This window comes from Triturus cristatus, chromosome 4_1 (assembly GCF_964204655.1).
Source record: "Triturus cristatus chromosome 4_1, aTriCri1.1, whole genome shotgun sequence".
In the NCBI taxonomy this organism is placed as follows: Eukaryota; Metazoa; Chordata; class Amphibia; order Caudata; family Salamandridae; genus Triturus; species Triturus cristatus.
Window position 1 is genome coordinate 1,230,828,110 of NC_140585.1, and position 26,254 is coordinate 1,230,854,363.

At 48.3% G+C, this 26,254-nt stretch overlaps 1 protein-coding gene across 10 annotated transcripts in view; it reads right to left on the bottom strand.

The window, feature by feature from the left end:
* Positions 1 to 26,254, bottom strand: part of LOC146856466 (uncharacterized) — a 93,575-nt gene that overhangs the window by 25,178 nt on the left and 42,143 nt on the right. For 4 of the 10 annotated variants that reach the window (XR_014981497.1, XR_014981496.1, XM_085654632.1 and 1 more), the window contains exon 4: positions 21,888 to 22,058. The exons of the other annotated variants lie outside the window; for them this stretch is intronic. Coding sequence is in view for 2 of the 4 variants with exons in the window: in XM_085654632.1 (XP_085510758.1) it covers positions 21,922 to 22,058 (137 nt within the window). In the remaining 2 variants the exon portion in view is untranslated. The remainder of the gene's footprint in view (positions 1 to 21,887; positions 22,059 to 26,254) is intronic. 10 annotated transcript variants of the gene reach the window in all.

The window sequence follows — 26,254 nt, forward strand, 5'->3', positions numbered from 1 at the left end:
TCAAATGCCAGTAGGAAACCAATTGATTTTGTAAATATGCCTGAAGGCCTTAGAGAGAATGGCAGTTTAGGATGTGGAAATAATTTAGTTAAACACAGCAAAACCAAAAATTCAGTCAATATCAAAAGTGGCTGCTTCTCCTATTACCAAGTTGCTTTTTAAGCACGCACGCTTTCCATGGGAGATCAACATTATGGCCAATAAGAACAAATATATATATGTATCTCGAAAGTTCAAGTTCAGCACTGAACAGCAATGAAAAGGATGTTACAACTATTCACCAAATGTTTGATCTATTGTCAAGAAGATATTATGAAAGGTGAGGCAGGGGAATGGGTACACATTGCGGTTTAAAAGTCTCACAAAAAAAAGTAAAGGTAACACTCACAATATGCCCACACATTAATTAAGCTTGCTCAAGAAAATTTAGAAAGCTGGGAATAGCTTCCAGCTCCATTGAATAGTCAGAAAGAGTTTTGATAGCTGCAATTACTTTGCTTAAGGCCTCAAATGTCTACATAGAAAGTGGTAAGATTAAATGGGTATGCTGAAAAACACATTGAAAATCTTAATTTGCCTACATGAATCATGGACCACAGCATAGTGCACAGCCAAGTAAAGATACGGCTGCAAAAAGTCCCTATTAATTGTGGATATACATTAAGATGGAGGATGTAGCCTCACTGGGGAACCGGGTTCGAGTCTCGGCAACGACGCTCAACATCCTGTGACTATGGGCAAATCACTTAATCTCCCCGTGCCCAACAAAAATCAATGTGTCCATTTGTAACGAACTGGTGCTCATGTAAAGCGCTCTGATACCCGATCTCTCGGATCTAGTTCGCACTATATAAAACTAAAAAACAAAACTAAAAAAAACACCAAGTCAAAGATAAATTTTCACTACACCTTTTTAACACCCATATATTGGCTATACGCATGTAAAATACTTTTTAAATTACATTTTGGATATATATCATATGCAAAGGAATAGGATGGCACAGAGGTATTTAGTAAAATAATTAAATGCTAATATCTCAGAGGATATTCATCAACAGCTTGACGAGTATGCAATACTTTTAATCAAGCTACATAGGAAAGAAGGAAAATAGTTATAACAATTTATTATGAATTTGGCTGTGATCCTTAATTATAGAGTCCACTGTAATGCAATAGGAAATCATGCAGAATGCTCGATTGACTATGTAATATCCTCTTTATTTCATCAAGTAGTCTTGCTGAAAGCGATCAATACTATTGAGATAAAATACCAGTGTGCAGTATTAGTCTTTTTTATTTAGTTAATTTTTTCAAATTTTAGTTAGGATGTCCAAGCATCCTCCCTTATTCAGGCCTCCCTATTCTGCTGAGCTATTTGATATCCTGTTTTAAAGGCTTGCACCTCATCCCAATTTTGTGGTATCTTTAAGGGCTGTCATAAGATTTCTATGTTCGCGAAAGCATGAGGAAACAAATCAGCTGTTGCACTTGTCCTTTCAAGTATGCACATTGGTGGCCAAGAGTGTTAAGAGGTCTTTGGACATGATATGTAAAACAATTAACTGCTATAACATCAGCATGTACATTTAAGTAAACCATGACATCTTCCCTGGATGAAGTCAGATAAGAATTGCATGGGGTTAACATCAGCCCGTTTCACCGACACACCCTATGTTTTCACCAACTTCAAGCCCTAAAGTTTACATGTCTTTATGCTAGTGATCACAACCCTCTCAGTGTGTGTTCTCCTGGGGCAGTTAGCTAAAACAGAATATATAAGTACAAAAGATAACAAATCTTCCAAAAACATGGTAAAGACAAAGGTACTAAAAGATCACTGGTCAGTGAATGCAGAAGCTATTTTAATTGGAAGTAGGGCTGGAGGAAGGTGTGGGGGGGGGGGGGGGGGGGGGTCATGCCTTGAATCAAAAACTGGGTTATAGAATACCAAAATGCTGTACAGTGTATCATCATAAGGATCATGATGGAAACTAAACTGATTCTCCCCTTGTGTTGGATATTCCACAAACAGCTACATAAGGTAAATGAGAAAGGTGATAATTAAAATCCCAGTCCATAAAATTGAAAAGGTTTTGTCCTCAACATTTAAATATCTTTCCAGGTCATGGACAAGTGCCTTTATAGTATCTGTATTTCGGTGGTCATGCGTTACAAAAAATATTAACCACAAAGATATAATAAAACTCTTCACACACTGTACAGAGAAGTTGGTAATGGGGGGGTGGGGGGGGTGGAGAATCTAAACAAGACTATGATATGTTTCCGTGGAAATAGAACCAAGACCAGAATTGCCAGCCCTCCCTTAGTCCTACCAGACCTAGACGGGGGAGTATCATATGTGAGGTAACCATAGACATGAAAGTTCTTAAGAGCCCATGTCTCTTAAAGGAAAGTTAGATCATATCTATGGATAATTCAGATTGGGATACTTTAGTCATGTTTGTTGCTATTACCAGCCACATTCCATGAAATAAATCCAAACATATCCAAAGCATTTTCAGGTTCAAACGCCAACTCAACATTAGAGGCAGAGACTGGTGGAGATGGACCAACCACTTGACTGTCTTGAAAACCTGTGTGGAACAGCAATTCTCGAAAGTAATGTTCTCAAATCAGTAATTCTCTTTCTAATGAATCAAGGAGAGCAAAGTTGTTGATAACGGCTGGAATGAAACAAAATATTACATTAAAGATTACAGCGAATTATGAACACCATTTTAGGAGAACGGTGAAGAAAAGGATAAAGTGAAACAAATTACAATTGAACCATAAATTCTTCTGCAAAATGATGCTACATTTATTCACTAACAAACATTTGTAAAGATCATACGCACAATATAAAAGGGGAGCAAAATTAGATTTGTTCTTTACATCAGCTTTATGCTGTAGGCAAAAAGCAATACAAAACAAATCTTGCACATGATTCCATTACCAATGTTTTTACATTTTTATTGAATTTAGCAATTGTAAAACAGCAAAATTAGTTTTAGCCAAGAACTGGTCGCAATTACTGAAGACGAAGATTTCTCACTACACTATGGCACGAGACAGAGTTAAATTTAATAGTAAGATAGTTCCTTTTATCAAGAATGCTATAAATTGGATTACTATGGCTACAAAATCAGTAGCTTACAGTCCTGATCAACTCCCAATTCAGTTATAAACTATGCCAGCTTTACAAGGACAAAGTCAGGCTATCTTGTTCAATTCCCAGCTGGTGGTGGGTAAATATTTAACACTATTTCCCAAACAAATCCAATCGGGAAACCAGCTATAGTCTAATACCCTTGTTAAATGTAATGTGGAAGCCATTTGTAAAAAACGTAATTCTACTGCCTTCAACAAACGGTCAAGGATAATTATATCCAACCTGTTGAACAATTTGCCTTTAAAAACTAATTCCTGAATCTTCATAAAAGTAGCAGTAAACTACTTTTTGACAAAAATGCTTTAAGATGGCAACCACTTTCAACTGTCTATTGATCAATCCACAAAATGTGACCAGCCAGGTCATTCTACCTTGTTGCACAAATTAGCAATCCTGGGTGTTCAAACAGTCCAGTCACACCTTTTGATACTGCTGCATAAAGGCTTCTTGGTACTGCGCCCTAGTGGGGGTAGATATGGACTGTCTGCACATATACTGCACAAAATTAACTGGTTAAAGTGAAGTGCATTTGGGAACTTCTGAACTTCTCGTGTTTAGCTAATTTCCCATGATTTTAGACTGCACTTGCAATTATCCTCCATGCTTCCACGGGGAGGTAGACTAATTCATACTCTGCTATACGTCAAAGATGCAGCAACATTCCATTGAACACCTTTAGTGTTACAAAGTGGTTCTCAAACTAACATTTTAAAAACCTGTAGCACAACTGTTAAAATAACCCTGACAGGTAAAAACTCCCTTTAAATATTAGTAAGTCAGGGGCGTGGCCAAGATGGCAGTCGAGTGAGACGTAAGGTTGCGTCTCTAACTCAGCCAAGAAATTTGCAGCAACTAGCGCCGTCCTGCCAACTCCACAGCACCAGGGAGGCGCACTGAAATCCAGGGGAGTACCCCCCACCCTCGATGTTAGAGCCCGACAGCAGCTAAGTTAGCTTGAAAGTGGGTCTTGAGATTGAGGTCTGCAGGCTTCGTGGTTGGTCAGCAGCAGTGGAAAGAGAGAGAGGCGGCCGCCCGATGCGAGGAAGTGTGACCGCTGTGGGGCCGGCTAGCACAGCCATTGAGAAGGTGGCACCGACTGGCGGATGGGGTTGCGCAGACCAGCCGGCCAGAGGAGGGCACGTCATGTAAAACCAAAGGACAGTTGCGCTGGGAGGAGGAATTGGGGCGCTTTCTCTCCTCCAAGGAATGGGCTGACATTTTGTACAAAACACACCACACAACATGTCTGGTACGGAGGCAGCCCACAAATAGCCTCCTACTGGTACTTTACACCTACTCTTAGGTGGAACAAGCGTCGCTCAGAGAAATGCTGGAGAGGTTGCCTGCAGACTGGTTCTCTTCTTCATCTTCTATGGCACTGCCCCAAGCTGTCCAGATTCTAGGATAAGGTATTGAACAACATTGATTCAGCGTTTGACACTACTCTTCCGCTCTTTCCCGCGTACACTATACTTTGGCTGCCAAAACCCTGACTTTCCAGAGGGGCGTGGCTTGACCAGCCAGCATGGCGGACATGTGCTGAGAGCGCTCCGTCCAGCCTAACATTGACCCTTAATTATTCTACTTCTCCGGTCACATCCTGTGCCCCAAAGCTGCCCAGCTGACATCGGAGACTGGCGTCCCTTACCTGAGCCGACCTTGGCTTTGTGGAGTGGTCTGTGGCAGCTGTGAGGCGTTGGAGAAAGGACAGGGCCTACTGAGGGCGCGGCCTCGTGTGAAGCCGGGACGTCGTCTGGGTCCTTCGCCGACTGGGAGTGACCTCACCGCCGCCGCGGAGCTGTCGCGCTGCATGGCTGCAGCGGCTGGAGTTCCGATGAGTGCCCCCAGATTGGGTGTCTCCCCCCGGGGGTTGGCTGCCCCTCCGTACTCGAAGACTCCAGCGGGAAGTGCCGGGCGGATCGGCAGCCATGTCGGGCCGCGGCGGCGAGGTGCCTGGAGTGCGCGTGGCGGCGTCGGCAGGCTACCGGTTCCTTACCGCGCAGGAACCTTCGGGGTGTGAGGCCCAATATCTGCCAGCGCACCTCCCGTCCATTGGGCGCTCCCACACTTCTCTGTTTTCTTCCCCTGCACACATCGGAAGGGGGTTTGGCGGTCACATCGAGCGGAAGGGGGTGTGCAGCGGAGGTGCTTTGAGGTGGGTGAGTGCGGCCTGCGGACGAGCAGAGTAATAGCCCACTTGAGTCTTTGCTGGGCAGGGATCAATCGCTGTGCCTTCTCCCTCGATCCCCGAGGAGCATATATCGACGGTCTGTCGGGCCGCGCGGGTTAATAGTGACCACACCGTCATCCGCTTCAGTCAACACGCATACACAGACGTCACCCAATGATTACACTGACACTTTATTTGTGGGTGAAGAACTGCTGCAGGTTTATTTCATACAACATAGTATGATAATAAAATTGGGTTATCTTACGGGCGATCCAGGGCAGGCAGCCCCTTGCTGCTCCGCCCGCCTGGTGAGCCAGCACACACGGTGGGTCGATGCCCGGCAGTGTGGCACATAATTATTTACAGATCATCCACTGGGTCACGTGATCTGTATCCTACTCCCGCCCCTTCCGACAGGGGCGGAGCGTGTTGTGGCACACCCCCGGTTGGTCAGGCCCCCCAACCGCCCGAAGGACTAACGGGGCGCCGTCGCGGTCTTCCCAGAACCCCCTTCGGCTCCTGGACCTTGGCTCGGGCACCCTTACTGTGCCGGACAGGGGTACCCTTACTGTACCGCCTGTCGCAGAGGTACCCTTACTGTACCCGTCTGCATCCAGATCGCCCTGTAACTCCGCCTGCAACGCAAAAGAAAACATTAAAACATTCCAAAAAACGCGCTGTGCCTGACACGTGGGGTAAGTGGAAAGGGTGGGAAATCGCGTGTCCAGGCTGGAGCGGCGCGCAGGAAACAGAGGAGGAACTGGGCGAGAGGGCCTCCTAAGTAGGGGGGGCAAGCCGCGCCCCCCGCCCCCAATGGCCCGTCTCCAGCTCCAACTATAGGGAGTAATACCTAGTGGGCGTAGCCTCGCGCGCGAGGCAGCAAAGGGGAAGGCTCCGACGGGCGGCCACTAACAAGCTGCCCTGCTGATGTCCCACTGCTTGGGACGCGGGCAGCGGCATTCCGCTCGTGCAGGTTGCGCCTGCTCATCCGCAGTGCCTGCTTACTGACCCACCCTAAGCTACAACAGTGTGCTGCGCTGGGAGTGCGGTTGGTGGAGGCGGCGATCCCGGTGGGGGCCGGCGTGCAAGTGCCTTACTTGGTCCTGAAAGTATTCTTGCTTCGATGGCCAAATCGGGCCGCGTGAGCACCATCGGTGGCACTTGAGGTTTGGAGCCTGGCCCTGGGCGGTTTCCCATTCATCCAGTTGGGCGTTGCGGTCCCTCTCCCCCCCCTTGCGGGGTATCCACTGTGTCAGTCGGCGGTCTTATCGGGCCGCGGGTGGTGCCTACCGGGGGTGCTGTGAGGTGGACGCGCTAAATTGGGGGCTGTCTGTCACGTCCCCCCTCCGTATCCTGCTGCCAGGCGTGGGCAGTCCTTGTGCTCCATCCTCCTCCCCCATACAAGGAGAGCCTACATCGGCGGTCTATCGGGCCGCGCTGACCTCCTCCAGGGCTCCTGGTCGTGGACCGGGGCCGTTGTGCTTCTCGGAGTGCATTCAGATCCCTGGTGCTTCTTGGTGGGGGGCCCTCAGTTCCCTCCCGGATTGTGGTGCGTCTTCCCGTCGCTGGTGCCTGTGGGATTGTCAGGGCCGTGTTGCCTCGTTACGTTTGCTCCTGTCTAACTGGGACAGTCTCACACATCTGAAAGGTGATACACTGATCGTAGGCAGGCCCTGGTCCGGAGCGGAAGGTGGGGAGTGATCCATCATGACGAGGGATAAACCGAGGGGAGGATCGAACAAGCAGAGCACGATCAACAAATTTACAGGCCAGGAGGCCTCTGCTGCGGCCCCCGGGGTGTGGGGGTGTTGGGGGGTGGTCGCAGAGTGTTGTGCCGGACAATGCCGCCCTCATGGCCGTCATCACTTAGTCCAGAGATGCTTTGGATGCCAAGATTGGGGCAGTTGGCTCAGATGTTAAGCTGCTGCGACAGGACTTGCGGAATGTGGTCGCACGCATCACAGAGACAAGGATCTTGGGCGTGGAGGATGTCTTCGCCACTCTGCAGCAACGGGTGACATCTCTGGAGACCACACAATGGGGCCTTGCATCACGTGTGGAGGATGCCGCGGGGAGAGCTTGGCGCAACAACCTGCGCCTCGGATTCCCAGAGGGCTGTGAAAGTGGGAACATGGAGCGGTTCCTCACCGAGTAGTTAGAGGGCTGGCATCCCCCTGGGGTGTTGTCTAAATGCTTTGTGGTGGAACACGCACATAAGGCCTTAATGCAGAAGCCCCCACCGAGAGCTCGCCCAAGGCCCATTATTGCTAAACTTAATTACCATGACCGGGACGCTATCCTGAAGCAGGCACAGGCCAAAGAACCGCTGCTATTTGACAATTTCCACATTTTGATTTTTCCGGACTATACAAAACAGGTGCAGCAGCAGCGGCAGTCTTTCCTGGCACCCAAAGCCCGCCTCCGGGAGCTCAAACTCCCCTATGCCTTGCTTTATCCCGCTAGGTTGCGGGTGGTGTATAGGTCCCGCACCCACTTCTTTGATTCACCAGAGGAAGTATTCCTGTGGACAGATGAGACAGTACGACTGCGCCCCCACTCGCCGCCAGGGAGGGTATCTGACTCTTCAAGTGGGACGGCCCGGAATCAGCTCAAGCCAAGAGGGAGAGGTGGCAGGCGCTCCAGGTCCAGGCGGAGCTCCCAGTCATGTGGTGCCTCCGCGCAGGCTGGGTCGGCTTCGCGACAGCATGCGTCAGCAGACTAGCTGTAGGTTGAACACGTAGTCCCGTGGTCCTGAACTTCTTGCTTCGACCGGAGAAGAACAGAGGAAGGCCGGTCTCTCTGTGGGGATCTACGGACAGAGAGAGGGCCAGCTGACAATGGGCTGTGAGTTGGGGATCCATTGGCGGGTGAGGGGTGGGACCTCCTGTTGGGGTCAGCCTGCTCTGCCTGCCGCGACAGGTACTTCACTGTTCTCGAGGGGGAGGGGGGCAATTGGGGATGTTGGGTTGTGTTTTGGTGGTTTTTGTCTCATAGCTGCACTGTCCTACAGTATTCCAGAGTCTAAGCGCGCCCACGCTGATATTCTGATGTTGCAGGAGACACCTCATGCGGACGAAGGTGCTGTGCTTTCAGCATTTTGGGTATGTTCATGTCTTCCACTCAGGGTTTGTGAGGGTGTCCCGGGGGTTGCTATTCTGATCCATCGTATGGTTTCCTACACACAGGTCAAGACGTGGGGGGCACTCAGGGCAGGTACCTGTTTGTGCAGGGCACTGGGGGTGGCGATACTATGGTGCTGGGGGGTGATGACGAACGATGTGATGGATATGGCCAGGGATCGGTAAAGGCCGGGGGGGGGACCCTGGAGGCCCGACACCCCACTAAACTTTGCTCCCTAGTGACGAGCCTTGACTGAGTTGACCCCTGGCGAAGGCTACATGGTACAACGCAGAGCTACACTTATCTCTCGGTGGTACACGACTTACTCCCACCTTGACTACTTATTTGTCCCGCGGACAGCTGATAGCAGGGTGGTGGTGGCTGACATTCTTCAACGGGGGCTTTCGGACCACTCACCGGTAGCCATTGCTATACGGGCTGTAAGGGCCCAGGGGCCTTTCAGGTGGCGCCTCTCGGCCTGGAACCTCCAGAAGGAGGACTATAGGGAACGGATGGAGGACGCCATAGATCAATACTTGGCTTTTAATGTTGGCTCGGTCCAAGGGGCTGCGCCTCTGTGGGAAGCAATGAAGCCCACTATTCGTGGCGTGGACATTTCTTTCTGTGCAGCCCCAAAAATCGTGTAGGGAGGCACTCGTGTGGGCAGAAGCCGACATCCTCGGGCTAGAGGCGCGCAGCAGAGAAGAGGGGAGGGGCGACAGGTTCGCCGCCAGTTGCTTCTTGCGCAGCAGGACTATTCGCATCTTCTCCTAGATGAGGTCCGTCTGGCGTGGCTGGCAACCAGTAGCAGGATCTATCAGTGGGGGGATAAATCCAGCAACCTGCTACATAGACTATGTCAGGGGTCACTTCGCCCCCAGGCTCTCCCGGGCATTGTGGGACCGGAAGGGACACCTATTTCCGACTCATCGGCTATTGCGGAGAGCTTCGCTCTGTATTATGCCGAGCTGTGTGCCCCCAAGGAATGCTTATCGGCGGAGGTGATTGGTTGTTTTTTAGATGACCTCCCGCCTAAGGCCCTTTCTGATGAAGTACGAGTGGAGGTGGATCGCCCGCTCACGGAGGATGAACTGGGAGCTGCCCTAGGGGATTTGAATCCCAGCAAGGCCCCGGGTCCGAACGGTTTCCCGAACGAATTATTTAAACGATATTTCCTGCCGCTGGGTCCCCACTATCACAAAGTGGTGTTGGAGGCCAGGGACGGGGTTGCCTGCCTAGTGATTGTAGACATGCGGAAGTGGTAGTGTTCCACAAGCCCGGCAGACCTCTCGAACACCATGCCTCGTATCGCCCCATCTCTCTTCTGAACGTAGAGGCCAAGATTCTGGCCAAGGCATTGGCAAATCATCTCCAACCACATATAGCTTCATTAGTGCATCCGGATCAGGCTGGGTTTATGCCCCAACGGGCGACCCGCCACAACATTAGGCGGGCTCATGTGGCGGTTGCGACTGTTCATGGACTGGGGGAACAGGCGGCGCTCTTGCTAGTGGATATGGACAGGGCATTTGACTCATTAAGCTGGGTGTACTTATTTGCATTGTTGCGTAGGTTGAACATAGGACCTCGTTTCTTATCGTATCTAACCCTGCTGTATACTGATCTAACTGCATCCGTCTCCTCTACATTCTCTATTGGGCGGGGCACCAGACAGGGGTGTCTGCTGTCCCCCTATTTGTTCGCATTGGAAATGGAGCCCCTAGCCGCCTGGGTGCGGATTGACGCTCAAGTGACTGGTCTCGAATGGGCGCACGGACTGTCCAATCGTATTGCTTTATACGCCGACGATGTGCTGTTCTTCCTCACGAATTTGGATAGGACAGGACCACGGCTGCTGCGCATAATGCAGGTCTTTGAGGATTCATGTATAGGCCCGAGATTTCCCCAAAATCCACCCTTTGGGTTTTGGGTGATGGGGGCGAGCTCGGCTCCTGGGCATCTTCGGTGCAGGTGGTTCATGGGGGGATGAAATACCTGGGAGTATTCCTGTCAGATTCTCCCACCACGTCCTGGTATCGGAACTTGGTGCCTGTATGGGATTGTGTGCGTGAGGACCTTAAGGCCTGGTCTCACATGCCTTTATTTATTGCAGGTTGACCATTTTAAGAGGGTTTCGCTCCCACACCTCCTGTACCAAATACAGAACCATCCGTACCAGATTCTCCCTAGGTGGTTACGTCCGGTCAATACAGTCCTGGGTCAATTTCTCTGGGATGGTGGAGCGGCAAGGGTAGCGCTACGGACTTGCTTTCAGTCTACGTACTATGGGGGATTGGTGACCTCAGACATTTTGTCCTACTATATGGCCTCGCACTTGCTTGTCCTGAACGAGTGGTGGTATGGGGACAGGATGGATTCGGCTTACGTTGTTGAATGACGGTGCATGGGGGAACACACTTTGCAAACAAATCTCTACTCTGCCCCGTTGAGACGCTCCCCTACCGTCTGCCATGCGGACTGTCTTCCAGACCTGGAGGCAGGTGTTACGGAGGATGGGTTGGTGGAACAGATTGACCCGGGAAACCCATCTTTGGCACAATGGACGCCTACCACACTTGGCAGCTCTGTCTGGATTCCACGACTGGGATAACATTGGGATCTCCACCCTGGGCGACGTCATGCGGGGACAGGTTTTGAAATCCTTTCAGGATATCCAGAAAGACTTCCAGATGCCGAAAACCCAATTCTTTAAGTATTTACAGTTCCGACATGCCATCTCCCCTAGCTTGGAGGGGTTGGAGACACTGGCAGAGTTCAGTCCGGTGGAGGCCAAAGTATTTATGGGGGACCTCCATGACCACAAGATATCTAAAATATACCAGTCCCTAGTCACACATTGTTCCCCATCGCTGCAGCATCTGAGGGAGACTTGGGAGTGCAACGTTGGTCAGATGGAGGAGGAAGACTGAACAGAGGCATTGTCCTCTCCGTGAGGGGCGGCCATCGCAATGAGCCAATGACTTATCCAGTTCAAATACCTTCACCGGGTATATTATACCAGGGTTAGGCTTTGGAGGGCGGGTTTGTTAGCTTCCCCAGAGTGTCTCCGATCTGAACATGAGGAGGGAACCCTGTTGCATACTGTCTGGCACTGCTCCGTATTAGCGCGATTCTGGAGGGGGGTGTTGGCCTGTTTCTCTGAAGTGTTGGGGTGGGATCTTCCCAGCTCACCGAAGCTGGTCCTCCTGCAAGTCATGGAAGGGATCAGGGGCAACATTTATAAATGCCATCTAATGCTTCTGGGATTTACCCTGGCGAAAAGGGATATTGCTAGGGCTTGGAAGGCAGCGGTGGCACCCTCCGTCTCTGCCTGGAAAAATGGTCTGGACTTCTGTATGTGTCTAGAGAACCCAATATTTGTGGCCAGGGGGTGTCCGCGAAAGCACTGGGCAGACTATCGTGGCCTGGAGATCGAGCCGGCACAGGTGGACCGATGCCGAGACCCAGAATGACCTCTCCACTTTTCTTTATTTCCTCCTTCTTTGTTCTTGTTATTTCCTTTCCTACAGATGTGATGACATGTTACAATTGTACAACTGCAGTTCTCGATATGATGTGTTGCTCTGGAATGGACGACAGTGCGCTGGGGGGGGTGGATTGGGGGGGGTTACAGTTCTAGGGTTGTTTTATTTGTATTGCTTTTCATTTTCTCCTGGAAGTACATGAAAATGGTAACATTCGATTGATGTATATTGATGCGGCAGAAGCTTCTGGGTCACAGAGCTCTACGTCATATGTGATGTTTTGACAAATAAAATTTGTTTTTAAAAAACAAAACTGACTTTCCCGTTCTACTCGTTACGGGGTTGGTTGGTAAATGGCCCTAGCATTAAATGCTGCACACCAAGTGATCCTTGTGCTCTGGGGTTCCGAGAGCATTCTGGACCATACCTCCTGGGTTCACAGACTCTGGATTTTATTGGCAAAGGAACGACTGTCTCTCACAGTGGAGACTAGAGCAGTTGCATACCCTGATCTATGGTCCCCCTTTATTTGTATGCTCTCTGCAGAATTCAGGAAAGGGACGTACCCCAAATACCTACAGATTTTGTGCTTGCTTCACCCATAAAAAGCTGAACTGGCAGAGTCCCTCCAAACAGGCCTACACTCCTTTCTGGGCCCTTAGGGGACTTAATCCAGCCAGTGGTGCAATGATAACATGCTTCTGGTGCAGAAGAGAGGGGGTGGGGGAGGTGGCGGGAGGCTGAAGTTTTGCCATTTTTTTATTTTGTTTATTTTTGTTGTTTTTCTTGTTGGAATGGTCCCTGCATCGCTGACAACCTCCGGTTTGTGGGGACACAGTTGTGTACTGCTAGCTCTCATGACATACACTGCCAGCCACTGTTTGTAGGCAAAAACTGTTATTCACACTGTGGAACTCTATCAATAAACAAATGTGTTCCATAAATATTAGTAAGTCACCCTAAGCACACCTTGTAGCCCACATGATAGGGTGCATGGTTTTTAAAAAAGGGGACAGGTAGAAAATTAATGTTACGTGTACATACAGGGATAAGACTCAAACAAATCTATTTTCACAATGGCAGGCCTAGCTGCCCTGAATATAAAACCAGGCTACAGATTCAAATACTAATACTGCATCTATGGAATAGGATCAGCTAGGAAAAAGCACTATTTTAAATTATTAAAATTTAATGCAATGTTTTATGTAATAGTTACATGTAGTCCTACATTTCACAGTAATATATTTTGCCACTGTACACTGCAGTTGTCTCTCCCTCCCAGCTGCATCAATAACTTTTGATTTACATCATGGAACACACCTTACACAAGTTAACCCAAACAACTTTCCTAAGCGTGTCTTTTTTTTGCTGTAGCAATTATTTTTATTGGCATAGATTAAGTACTGAAAAATAACACCGAATACAGTGAAATGCAAGCCAGCATGGACCCATATGGAGATACAAAGGATGATTGTGATACATGCACCAATAACAAACAATCCTAATATATTAGAAAAGGAGAAAAGAAAGGAGGGGCAAGAACATAAGCTAGAGAAAGAGGAAAGTAAAGAGAAGAAGGGCAGAAAGAAAAAGGAGGGAAGGCAAAACTTCAAAGTATGAGCGAGGTGGTCGGTCTGGCAAAGCCAAAATATAGTAATTTCCCCTAATTCTCCTCCATGACTTATCAGATCTTTCCGAGCGGACCCACCAAGCCGGTCACAATTCTAATATACAAGAAAAGGAGAAAAGAAAGAAAGGGGTAAGAAAATAAGCTAGAGGAAGGGAAGAAGGCAAAAAGAAAAGAAGAGAGGTAAGACGAAACTACAAAGCATTGACAAGAAATCCGATCAGGGGACGGGGAGGTAGATTAATTCATACTCTACTATACGCCAATGATGTTTATGTTTATGTTTTTGGCAATTTTTATAGCGCACAACTACCCGTGGGTGTCTCGGCGCTCAATGAAACAGAACGATAGCTAAGGCAGATTTTAATGAGGGAAAAGCCAGGTTTTTAATTTCTTCCTGAAGCTAATGAGCGTTGGGGCCATTTTAATGGAAAGGGGGAGTGCGTTCCAGAGTCTAGCTGTGGAAATGCTAAAGCATCTATCACCCCAGTTGACCCTCTTTGTTCGTTGAATTGTGAGCAGATAGGCTGAGGAAGAGCGAAGAGTTCTCGGATTTTCCAGCGGACAGAGGGCATCTTTGAGGAACTGTGGGCCCAAGTTGTTGACGGCTTTATAGGCAATACACAATGCTTTGAATTTTGTACGGCTCCTGACGGGGAGCCAGTGAAGCTGTTGGGTATACGGGGAACTGGAGGTGAACTTAGGTATGCCCAATAGGATTCTGGCTGAGGCATTCTGTACTAGCTGGAGCCTGTTAAGGACTTTCTCCTGGGCATTAAGCAGGCGGGCGTTGCAGTATTCTGTTTTGGCGAAAACCAGAGTGCTAATAAGGGTTTTGCCAGCTGAAATGGGAAGGTAAGGGAGAAGTTTTTGGATTTTCTTCAGGGTGAAGAAGTAAGTGGAGACTACGGAGTTGACATGGTGGTGAAAGGTCAATTTGTTATCGAAGATAACTCCAAGGTTACGAACCTTGGTTACAGGTTCTGGTGGAGGTCCCATCTCAGTTGGCCACCAACGAGGGGACCAGGTAGGTTCCAGTTTCCCGAATGTCATCACCTCCGTCTTATCAGAGTTTAATTTAAGACAATTTGATGACATCCAGGAACTGATTGCAAGCATTCCTTTTTGAAAGTTTGCCGCGATTGTCGCTCCGTCATTGTGTACGGATAGGACCAGTTGGGTATCATCGGCATAGGTCGTGAGGGCAATGCCGTAGGACTTGATCACCCTCGCTAAGTCCGAAACATATATGTTGAACAAGGTCGGACTTAGCGAGGAGCCCTGTGGTACTCCGCAAGGAAGAGAGAAAGTAGGGGAGGTGAAAGGGCCCATCTTTACTGCCTGTGATCGATTGGCTAAGAAGGAGGCAAGAAGTTCTTTGACCTTGTTCTGGATGCCTATTGCTGAGACACGGTCGATCAGGATGGCATGATCGACCGTGTCGAAGGTTGCGGAAAGATCCAACAGTACTAGTACTGCCGCTCCTCCTTTATCCAATGTCATTCTTATTTCGTCTGCCGCTTTTATTAAAGCAGTTTCGGTCCCGTGTCCCTGCCTAAACCCAAATTGGGTTTCATCCAGTAGATTGTTTTCATCTATGAATTTCGAGAGTTGAATATTCATAGCTTTTTCGAATACTTTTGCTGGGTAGGGGAGACATGCGATGGGTCTGTAACTGGATGGAAGGGAGGGGTCAAGGGTGGGTTTATTCAGGAGTGGCTTAATGATAGCCTTTTTCCAGATTGTGGGGTAAGAGCCGGTAGTGAACATAGAGTTGCAAATGTTCGTCAAAGCAGGGGAAATGGCTTCTGGAATGAGATTGAGAATAGCCGGAGGGCAAGGATCTTGGGGGGAGCCCGATTTGGTGCTGCAGATTAAACGGTGGATTTGTTCCTCAGTGACTGCTTTGAACACAGAGAAGGATGGAGCGTTAGTGGAAGATGATTGATTGTTTATAGTAATAGACGGAGATTTTTGAATGAAGGCTGAGAAGATAGAGGTGAATTTGTCCTTAAAGAAACTTGCAAGGGAGTTGCAGAGCGTTTGGGATAGTTCGGAAGGGGGGGGGGCGGGGTATTTGAGAGATGGTTAACCACTTGAAACAATTTTTTTGCTGAATCTTTTGCCTGTTCAATTTGGGAGGTGTAATACTTAGTTTTTTCGGACGTGATGAGGTCTTTATAGTTGGAGAGGGCGCTTTTGTATACGATTTTGTCGGTAGGATTGTAGTAAATTTCTACAGTGTTGTCTCTGAAGACGGAGAGATTCCGTGAACCATGGGGCAGAAGGAGACTTTCTATTTCGTTGTGAAGTTTTCAAAGGTGCTAGCCATGTCTAAGCTGTTGAGGTAATTACTGGAGGCTAATGATGAATTAAGTTCGGTGGTGATGATGCTCTTGGTCAACATAGAAGCAAGATGAGAAGTGTTGATGTTTTTCCAGTCTCTAAAAGGAGGTAGGAGAAGGTATTCCGGTTAGAGATGGTGGAGATTTGATTTTTATGGAGAAGCAGACTGCTGAGTGGTCAGTCCAGCTAAGAGGAATTACATCTGAAATCATAATGTGAGGGTTATTGGTGAATACACCATCTACGGTATGGCCTGCTTCGTGAGTGGGCTGGGCGACAGTTTGCTGGAGTCCGGCTGCTGATAGATCGTTTTAATTAGCGCAATGGTATCAGTGTCGCATGGGGATTCAAGATGGAAATTGAAATCTCCTAGTATGGTATATTGTGGAGCTCCAGCCATAACCTCGATTAAGTTGTTACGGTTATTGAGGAATTTGGATCTGGACCCAGGCGGGCGGTAAATTAGCTTCTTCACATTCATTGTATTTAAGATCGGTAAATTTGACTTTGAAGTGGTTCCTATAAATGATGGCTAGTCCGCCACCTTTTCTTTTTAATCTGTCTAGTCTATGCACACAGTAGTCTTTGGGGATAGCTGCCTTGAAATACAGCCCGGAGGATTCGTCACCCCAAGTCTCAGTGATAAACAGGAGATCGAGGTTATGGGACACAATAAATTCTAAGATTTCAGTTTTATGTTTAGGAAGGGAACGTACATTAATGAGTGCTGCTAAGACCTGTGAAGGGGTATTCGCAGCGGGGGTATGAGTAAGGCACGTGGGGCATTTACAGGGGCCTACCAAGGGGTCCGTGTGTAGCAGGTGTGGTACAGAATGTGGAAGGTTAGCCGGAGGATTGAGATCTCGGAGTTGAGAGGAGTTGAGAGGAAGTGTAATTGATCGAAATAGGGGTTGCAGAAGTATGTGGTGAGACTTTGCCAGGGGGGGGTGGCCCAGGGCCCGGTCTCGGCGCGGACGAGCGCAGACGAGCTTGCCTTAAACGTCGCGCCCGCTGCGCTCGTCCGCTGCGCTTCCAGTAGGTGCACATGCTTTATGGGAGTGAGGAGGGTGTAGGAAGGGGGCGTGGCCAACACAAGTGGGCATGTCTTGTGTCTCCGGAATGGCGGCAAGAAGGAAAACACCATTGAACACCTCTAGGGTTACAAAGGGTTACAAAGGGTTGTTAAATACGCATTTGAAGAACCTGTATTGCGATCTGTTAAAATAACCCTGAGAGGTAAAAAACTTGTTTCACCCTAAGCGTGTCTTAACCATGTGTGCCTTTCTATGGTCGTCTATCTTGTGTGAATGCCAGGTGGCGAACAGTACTACTGTGTGTGAGGGTAGGGGACTTTTGGCTAGGTTAGTCCGCTTGCAGCCTTTTACATTGATTTTCCCCCAGTTAGCTTTGCTATGACCCATATAGTCACTCGAGTCAGAGTCTCTCTCTCACTCTCTCTCCCCTCTTAAAGGGTTGCTGCTGTCCTATGTCCTCAAAGCTGGCTACCACTTCCTGCCACTGGTCCACCAGGAGCTTTCTGTACAGCCCTCTGTAGTCCTCCAGTCAAAGTGCTGTCACCTGTGGTCCTGCCCAATTCAATTCAGCCATTTTCTATAGACTATGTGGCGGGCCACCTCTTGACTTCCAATGTCTGGTAATATCTCTTCAGGCTATAACCAGCACCTGGTCCCGGAATTTGTGTCCCACCTTCTTGGTCGCCCGTCTTTTATATAAACCAAGGAGACAAATCTATGCAGTGTAAACCCTGGCAGTTCAGCGTATGCTCCAAGTCGGCCATCAATATCTACCAAAAGCATGTAATCCCTAGGCATCACCCAGACCATGTGAGCAAAGTCCTCCTCTAGTAGGCTGCATCCGGGGCAGCTATTATTTGTAGTGTGGTACATAACATTCAGGTGGTGAGGTAGGTGGTGTAAATAGTTAAATTGTGTGTATTTCAGTGACCTCTCCCATACCTTTTCTCACAAATTGCCAACCTATTATGGCCTGCCACCTGGCCCGGCCCATCTAGGGTCAGGGCAACCATCATCTGACACAGCCACAAAACAAGATGGCAACTGCCCCTGAAGTTTAATACCGTTTGCAACAGATCATGCTTAGGTGCTATACTGCCTACACTAACGTCCCGTAAACCAGAAACCTGGGAGGTGATATTTCACCACTAAAGGGGCAGGACGCTAACAGCTCCATCCTCGTAGCAATCTCCCAGCATCGTTGGCACCACCACAGTCCACTACCTCATCTGTCGAGCATTGAAGAAGCCCCCTCTAACCGTGGGCATCCCCACCAATGGCATGGCTGGTGCATATAGTGGGTGCCTACCAATTCACTTAATTACACCCTCCCAACATCAGAGGGCCACTGCCAGCAGTCTGGATTTTTTTAGGGGGCATAACCTCACCCTAAGGAGCAGCACGACAAAGGCTCCCTCCCTGTGTTAGTCTCAGAATACCCCTATTTCGGCCCTCTCATGCCAGCCAGCAGATGCAGCTATGCTGCGAATAGTAGAGCTTACAATTTAATACCCCTAGGCCATCCTCCTGCAGTGATCAGAGCAGAATGCGCATAGACGCCATGTCGCATGTTCCGTCCCGTATAAACTCTTGGAGTAGGGTGCTGAGGGAGCGGAACCTGTCCCGCGGGATAAAGGTCGAGAAGTTGGCAAAAATAACAGTATCTGTGGTAAAACCATCACCTTCATTAATGCTATTCTAGCCATGATAGGTAGCTGCAATGTGCATCAAAACACTACAACCCAGCAAGGCACTCACAAGATTACCCTCCTTAGTGTCCTCATCCAAGTGGTAAACCCTAACACAGTAGCAGAATGCGCTGGGCACCCAATGGATCCCAGCGCTGCCCGTCTCTGCTAGAGGCATGGAGTAGGCTGCCACCCTTGAGAAGGCACATGCCTTCATCCAGTTTGTGCAGAATCTGGTCCCCCTCAGCTAAAACTAGGTTTGCCCACTGTACCTTTGTGGATGCCCTGTCGCTGTTCCTAAGTAAGCACTATCCTAGTGAACGGTTTGATGGCTAGCGTGAACAGCATTAGCGACAGCAGCCCACTGCATCTCCTACCTCTATGCACCACTAACGATTCAGTTCTGCACTGGCCCATGCAAACCAGCGCGCAAGCATTCGTATACAGAAGTGGAGCCCATTTGCGCCACCGCTCACTCAATGCCACCCCCTGCATTATCAATGGATAACACCACTGCCTCTCGGAAGAAGTTCAACTGGGCCTCTCCGAGCACACGAGTCGAATGTTGCAAGATGTGTTGCATTGTGGAATTAAGGTTTTCCGATTGGCATGTACCAATGTTTGTAGATGAAGCTGCAGCTGGCTAGCCAGTACTTTACTGAGGATTTTATAATCCAAACAGAGCGGTAGGACGTCACCTTCAGACCTTCACCAGTGGGCTTCGGTATGAACACTATTCGGGCTTCCCTGGAAGTGTTGGGTAATTTCCTACAGGCAAAAGCCTCCACATATATCTTTGCCTGTCTCAGGACCAACAGATTAGCATGCCTGATGAAACTAGGCTGGCGCCCTATCACTCCCACCCACAGCAGTTAATCGAGAGCACTTGGAATCTTGGACAACGTCCCCAGCCAGTATGCACGTGAAGGGGTGCCCTCCCCCAGAACGCACCCCCCCCCCCCCCAGCCCTCTGTGCGGTCAACCATGAAAGGAGTCTCCCCATTCAACTCCCTTCCATATGTGGAGAAGTCTCTGCATCTATTTAGGAGGCACGTCTTGTCCAGAAGCTCCGCAGGAGACTTATTTTCCTCCTGTATCCAGGCCCTGACTCATTGGTCCACCTCCACCTTCAAGGTGCTGTATTGTGTCCTCCACCATCGCCAGGTCTCTGGTAAGTGACCTCCGAACTCCAACTGAATTTCCGAGGCAGTTACCTCGTACCAACACTTTGAACGCATGGGTGGTTAGTCAGAAAACATTACTGAATTAAGTCTGCCTGGAGTTCCCTAAATGTGGTCTCAGTCTGACTGACTGATTGTATTTGTAGAGCGCACTTATGCCGAGGCGTCTTGGCGCTGGAGCTTCCAAGTAGGGATAGACAATATGTGCTTGCCTCAGTTCATACAAATGAACAACGGGTTAGGGGGCGAATATGTACACCCCAGATAATCCATCCGTGCAACTTGCCCCGCCACCTCTGTGGAGCAGATCAGCGTATTAAGGCAAAAAGAGGTTGTATGTGTAGGGAGAAGAATAAGTACTCTCGCCACCCCATGTTTGACAGCCGCCAGGGGTCACAGGGTCCCCAATTGTCCATCCAGTTTTGAAAATCCCTTGCAAGGGGTAACAGTTGGGGAGTCCACGTGTGGAGGAACGTACCCATCAAGGTGTACGCCCACCACACAGATGTAATCGCCCCTTGAAAACACTGGAGCAGAGTCACCTTTCGGAAGGACCAGGAACAGTTTCCTGAGAAAGAGAGCCTTGCCGCTGTTCGGGCTTAAATACTGCCCATTACTATGCATAAGCCATCTAGTTCACCTAAGAGAATAACATAGCAACACTCTTTATCAATCCCGGTGCTAATAGCCTCGAAAGGCACATCTGACCTGACCCGTATTATGGCCCCCTTGAACAATGAGGATTTGGTGGTTGCAAATATTTGGAAATTACATTGGCCCTGCAGGGCTAGGATCTGGTCTCTCGTAATACGAGTCTCCTGTAGGAAGGAGACGTCTAAGCCCCCGTGTTTTAGATATGCAAAGATTTTATAAGTTTAGAACTGGATCTCATCCTCATTACATTCCCCGTAAGTAAGGTGAACTTAGTAGCCAGGGTCTGAATTGTGTCTGGAATATGGACCCTCTGCCCGTCTCTGCCCACTTCCTCAGTGCGGTCCCCCTCTTCTTTTCTCATTACATTTGGATGGTTCCACTCGCATGCTCCCACACCTCAACAAATCAGGGATCATGCAGCCCCTCCAAGGACAAAAAATCTTGGGTAAACAGAATACATTGAATCCCAACTTTCCCTCCCCAGGCCATGTTGGCAATAGAACATCAACAGCCCAATAGATCATCAACATTATCAAAATTCAAAACGCCAATACCAGCTCAACAGCAGGAGATTTTTTTTTTAGGGGGCAGAGGAGTTAGCTGCTTCACTAGCCTGACCATCGCTGTTCTGATCCCTTGTAGGAATAACAGCTCAATAAGACCTGGCAGTTCAGCCCCAGAGTAGGCTAGCGGGGTGCCATGTAGCTGATCTGTTCCATCCCTCTCCCCCTGCTGCCCACTGCCGTTCCGTGCCTGTAGCAGTGCTACCGTTCAGCAGGACCCTTGAAGGAGGGGGGGGGGTGAATAATAAGTCTGTTTGAGGGGTCACCTTCGAACCCTTGCGGAGGGTTTGAAAACCACTCTCAGGGTCAGTTGATTCAGGCGTCGAATCAGTCAGTCCTGTCGCCACTCAGTCTCTGCAGAGTGTGAAAGGTGGATGTAACAGATGTTCCCTGCTCTCTCCTGTGCGGTCTGGGTTTTGACGGGACGAGCCGTTCATCCTGACCCACTCTTCTCCTCCTGTGTTTCGGAAGCACTGGTTTGCTCGAAGGTTCAGCTTCTGTCCCCACCTTATGTTTTTCCTTCTATTCACATGTAGCCTCAGGTTCATCAAAGATCCAGGGCTTCCTCACCCATCTTGATCTGCAGAGAGGGCAGAAAAAAAGGAGCACATAGCAGATCCCAGCGTCTCGATTCTCCTCCTTGTAACAAAATCTGTTTTCTCTGCACAGCCATTGTGTAGTGAGGGGATATGGCAACAGCATTCAGTAAAGGAGCAACTTGGCCTGCCTTAGCTGCTTATACACCGCATCCTAATCTTGCTAATTTAGATACAGAAGAATTAACAAGACCATTCAAAGATCTATTAAAGATTTACAGAACTCTTACACAGTTCATAATGGGAACACTCACAATTAATCCTGTGTGGACTACACAGGCTGCACAATCACAATTGGCTACCACGGGTATCAGGCCGCAAACGCTGAATTCCGTAACTGGAAAGATTCCCATCAGTAAGGAGCAAATTCAGTTCTGGATAGCATAAAAGCAAGACCGCTTGAAGCAGTAATTCCAGATATGGGCCTGCAGGAGAAACACAGATTATTAACAATTTGCTTGCAAATGGGACTTGCTCCTCCAGTGGAAGACTGTGCCACTTGGGGTACAGTTTTCATTGCAGTTTACACCAGAACTCATGGTACCCCTTCACTGGCTGTCTTACCAGATGTATTGAAACAGCTTATGAATGAGTACGGGGGCAGCACCTGCCCTGGATGTAGAGATAAAACTGATGGGCAATTTTGCCGCACCCGAAATGACTGATGATCCTGTACTTTCTTTATCTGTCCTGACCCCTCCATTATGTTGAGTAACATAAAAGGAGAGGCAGCTGCCTTAGCTATACACCAACACCTGAGGGAGTTTCCTCCTGCACAGCAGGAGTGGGAATTGCCTAAAAGTATTCAAGAAATCTATGCTACACTAGGGAGAGATAATTTGGGAGCCAGACCTGGGAAACCACAACTTAGGAGTAATTCTGAAAAGGATAACGAAGCAAGGACCCAATTATTCCAAAAAGAAATGGGTTGATAAAACAAAAAAATAAACAAACACTATCACATGGGGGTCCCTTCAACAGAACACCACTGAAAAGAAAAACAATCTTAGGAACCTTGATAACTTTAGAACGCTTGACAGGTATCAGGATACTGATACATGTTCCTCTAGTTTCTTTGGAGAGAGGTGGACTGTCAGAGCACAGATCGGAAGAGCGAGTGAAACCGAAGAGGGAATCACAATGCTCGTCAGGCTGTTGAAATGTAAAATCTGATTCTCTCGTTTTTTGATTAAGCTATGCTTCATCCATTTTTCACCCCTGCCCTGTTTCCAGCCCGGCTCTATCCTTGACACTGCATCTGTATAAACATGACTGAAGAATCTAGATTGGGGCATTGTAGGCTGTGTATACATGCAGAGTCAGCGCAAAAGAACAGCTGGCGTCTGCTTGGGATTTTTCAGACAATGGTAAAGCCTCACGTAAAGTTTACCCAGATAGCTTATCTTGTTGTGCAGCTTCAGGACGTGACAATTGCACAAGGAACCAAGGATGTCTATTCTTACCGGTACCCAATTTGTGTGTTTTTCCCAAAGCTCTATTTACCTCTGGACGTCTCTTGTTTGTGATCTTTTGCTATAAAAACCCATGTAACCATCGTTCAGTGTGCTCTCTCCTTAAGTATCTCTATGGTGCTTGTCGGACGAGGCCCCCATTCATGAATGCTAATAAATGACCTATGATTTGTACTTCGCTCCAGTGTCGATTCCTCCTTACTTGTTAGGAACCCGTGGTCGTAGTGGTGACCCTGCACCAGGGGGTTATTAATAATCCGCTTACACAAATTGACGCCCAAACGTGGGGCCCCATCAAGGACTTGCAGTTGGATCAGGTGAGGAGATCGGGTTGGTAAGACGAACTTCGCTGAGGGGCGCCCCACCTGAAGAGACTAGTGTTTCTCGTGGTCCAAGGTGATTTTTCAGCTCTCTGACTCTGATCTTCCTGACGGCTGCTGGCCTTGACCGGGACCTTCAGATGGTCATTCTTATGCATCAGGGAGGATCGACAGGTGGGAGTCGAAGACTACACACAAGGTAAATCTGTATTGGACCAGTTCATTTGGTTAGGATTTGTTTAGTATTTGCTTGGCATTTGTTTTGGTATCCGCTCGGAATTTGGAATCTGTTTTGGAACTTGCTATTTGTTTTGGCTAACATTTGTTCCGTACAAGTAATGTGAGAATATTTGTTTTATTTCTCTCTGTTTATAAGTTTTTTATATTTTATATAACATGCCTGTATTTAGTACTCTTGGGACGTTTTGTTGCTGCTGCTGCTGCTGCGATAAGCAGAGCATTTTGGAAGCAAGTCAGCTGGTGCCACCAGAAGGTACGCCGAATTTTGAGTTGTACATCAAATATGGTATTTGTCCCATCATGTATAATGCATTGTGGAACAAATATACAAGAAGTGAGCCCCAGTTGCAATGACCATTAGAGGGAACAATAGACCCTCACAAACTCGAGTATTTAGAGAAACCATTGTTTTTAAAGAAAGTTAGGCCAGCTATGTTTGACAGTTTGCGTATATGTGGAGGAAGGAAGTAAAGGAGCGGCAGCTCAAGGCAGAGAAGGTACAAAGGAAACAGGAAAGGAAGACAGAGTATCAGAAGTATAAAGAATTGAAGGATAAGGAAGCTCAGGAGAAAAAGGAATGTTTAGATAGAGAGCATGGATTATTAATATCTAAGGAATATATAGTTAGACCAACAATAGCAGTCCAGGTCCACCAAGAAGATGTGGATTCAGATATTGATGGATTATGGATTGAACGACCCCCGTCCCATATGTACCTTTAACACCTCTTCCCCCTGGACCACCAAATGTCATTAGCCCTAAACCTCCGGCTCCACCTACTTTGCCCGCGGTTGTCCAGCTCCCTATTTTCCAACCAGTACCGGTACATCTTTTACCCCCTCCATCCCAGGCCACTGCGCCCCCATCCCCGCCACTGCGCCACCATCCCAGGCAACTGCACCCGAAATGACTGATGATCCTGTACTTTCTTTATCTGTCCTGACCCCTCGAATTCTTCGTTTTACTGTATCTCAATCATGTTACTATGCGATAAGGTTGATGGTATTAAATTGGATTAGTGATTTAGCAATGGAAGTAGACGAAATGATAGATCAGATACAGGGTTTTCCTGAGGGCGAGCTTCTTTGTCTCAAAAATAAGCTTTCTCATCAACTTATGGTCCAATGGGAGATGACTACAGGACAAAATGGCCCTGATAGGGCTATTAATCGACAGCGTCAGATAGGAGCCTTCCCTGTAAGTAGAGTTAACACTGCCATATCAACGATAATTGGATATCGTAATGAAATCTCTTCCTCTCCTCGAATAAGACCTATGAGGTAAGCCGCGCCTCAGTTCATTCCTGGAAGAGGGAATGCAGATAATGATGACCCCAATAGACCGGATGCTAGAGCCCATTTTTTGTATAATTGGATATATATGCCCTGGAAAAGGACGGATGTACTCGCTTTAAAAGCCTCTTTACCAGACAAACGGAAAAATGCTTGAGGATTTTATGATGATGTACAGGCAGCCATTGATTCTTGTATCATGACCTTAGCAGATGTTGATATGTTTTCTGGTATGATCCTGCCACCAGATATGTGGCGAGTTACCCGGAAACAGGATCATGCTGTTGATTTGGGAGGAGACTGGGCTGCCATAGTAGCAGCCGATAGGGATAGGAAGCCTGGTAAGAAACCTAGTCAGCTCATACTGGTTCTTCCTGGAAATTTACTCAAATAATTTTTTTTATTAAAACAGGTTGATAAACTGACTGATACCATTTGACATTTGCAGATCATGTTTTGTACATGTACATGGCAGCGTGTTAAGCGATACATATTACAGATGTGATTAGTCTTCCAAATTTCCATACATCAGATAGTGAAGTTTCCATATCCAAGCTGTCCCGGTGCTCCTTCGACACCTGGTGTGGATTAGTCGCTTAGATCCGAGTCGGAATCCTCAGCTGGAATGCGTTCCATTTGCCCCACACCCGTGCCCATTTCTGGGGACAACCCCTGTGGAGGAATACAGCCCTCTCTGGCTCCATAACCTTATCTAAGTCATGGCGCCAATGCTGGTGCAGGGGGGCAGTAGGTACGCCCCAGCGTTGTGCTATATTCCGCTTAGCCAGTGTAATCCCTAGGGTCGCCCAGGCCTGCACTGCGTGGTTGAGGTCAGTTGGTTCCCAGATATTGAGAAGGCAGCGCCGGGGTTCTGGGGGGGGACCTTCTCCCCGCTGACCCGGGTGATTTTGGCCATGACTGCCTCCCAGTATTGGACTACCTTGGGGCAGTCCCATATCGTGTGGAGAAATGTGCCCAGTAGTCCACATCCCCGTAAACATAAGGGTGTCTCAGCCCGCCTGATCCTGTGAAGCGTCGTTCACGTGTAATACGTTCTGTGCAGTATTTTCAGTTGCACAAGCTGGAAACGCGACGGGACTGCTACCTCCCGCGGGAATGATAGGGCCTCCTGCCAGTCTTGGTCGTCCATGTCCCCCAGTTCCGCCCACCACTTCTCTAAGGGTATGTGTAGGGTCTTTTTGATTATTTACCAGTTTGCGGTATGTGAGAGATCGCTTTTTTGGTGAGGTGGTCTGTGAGGAGGCGGTCCTCGAGTGGTGAGGATTCAGGGAGGTCG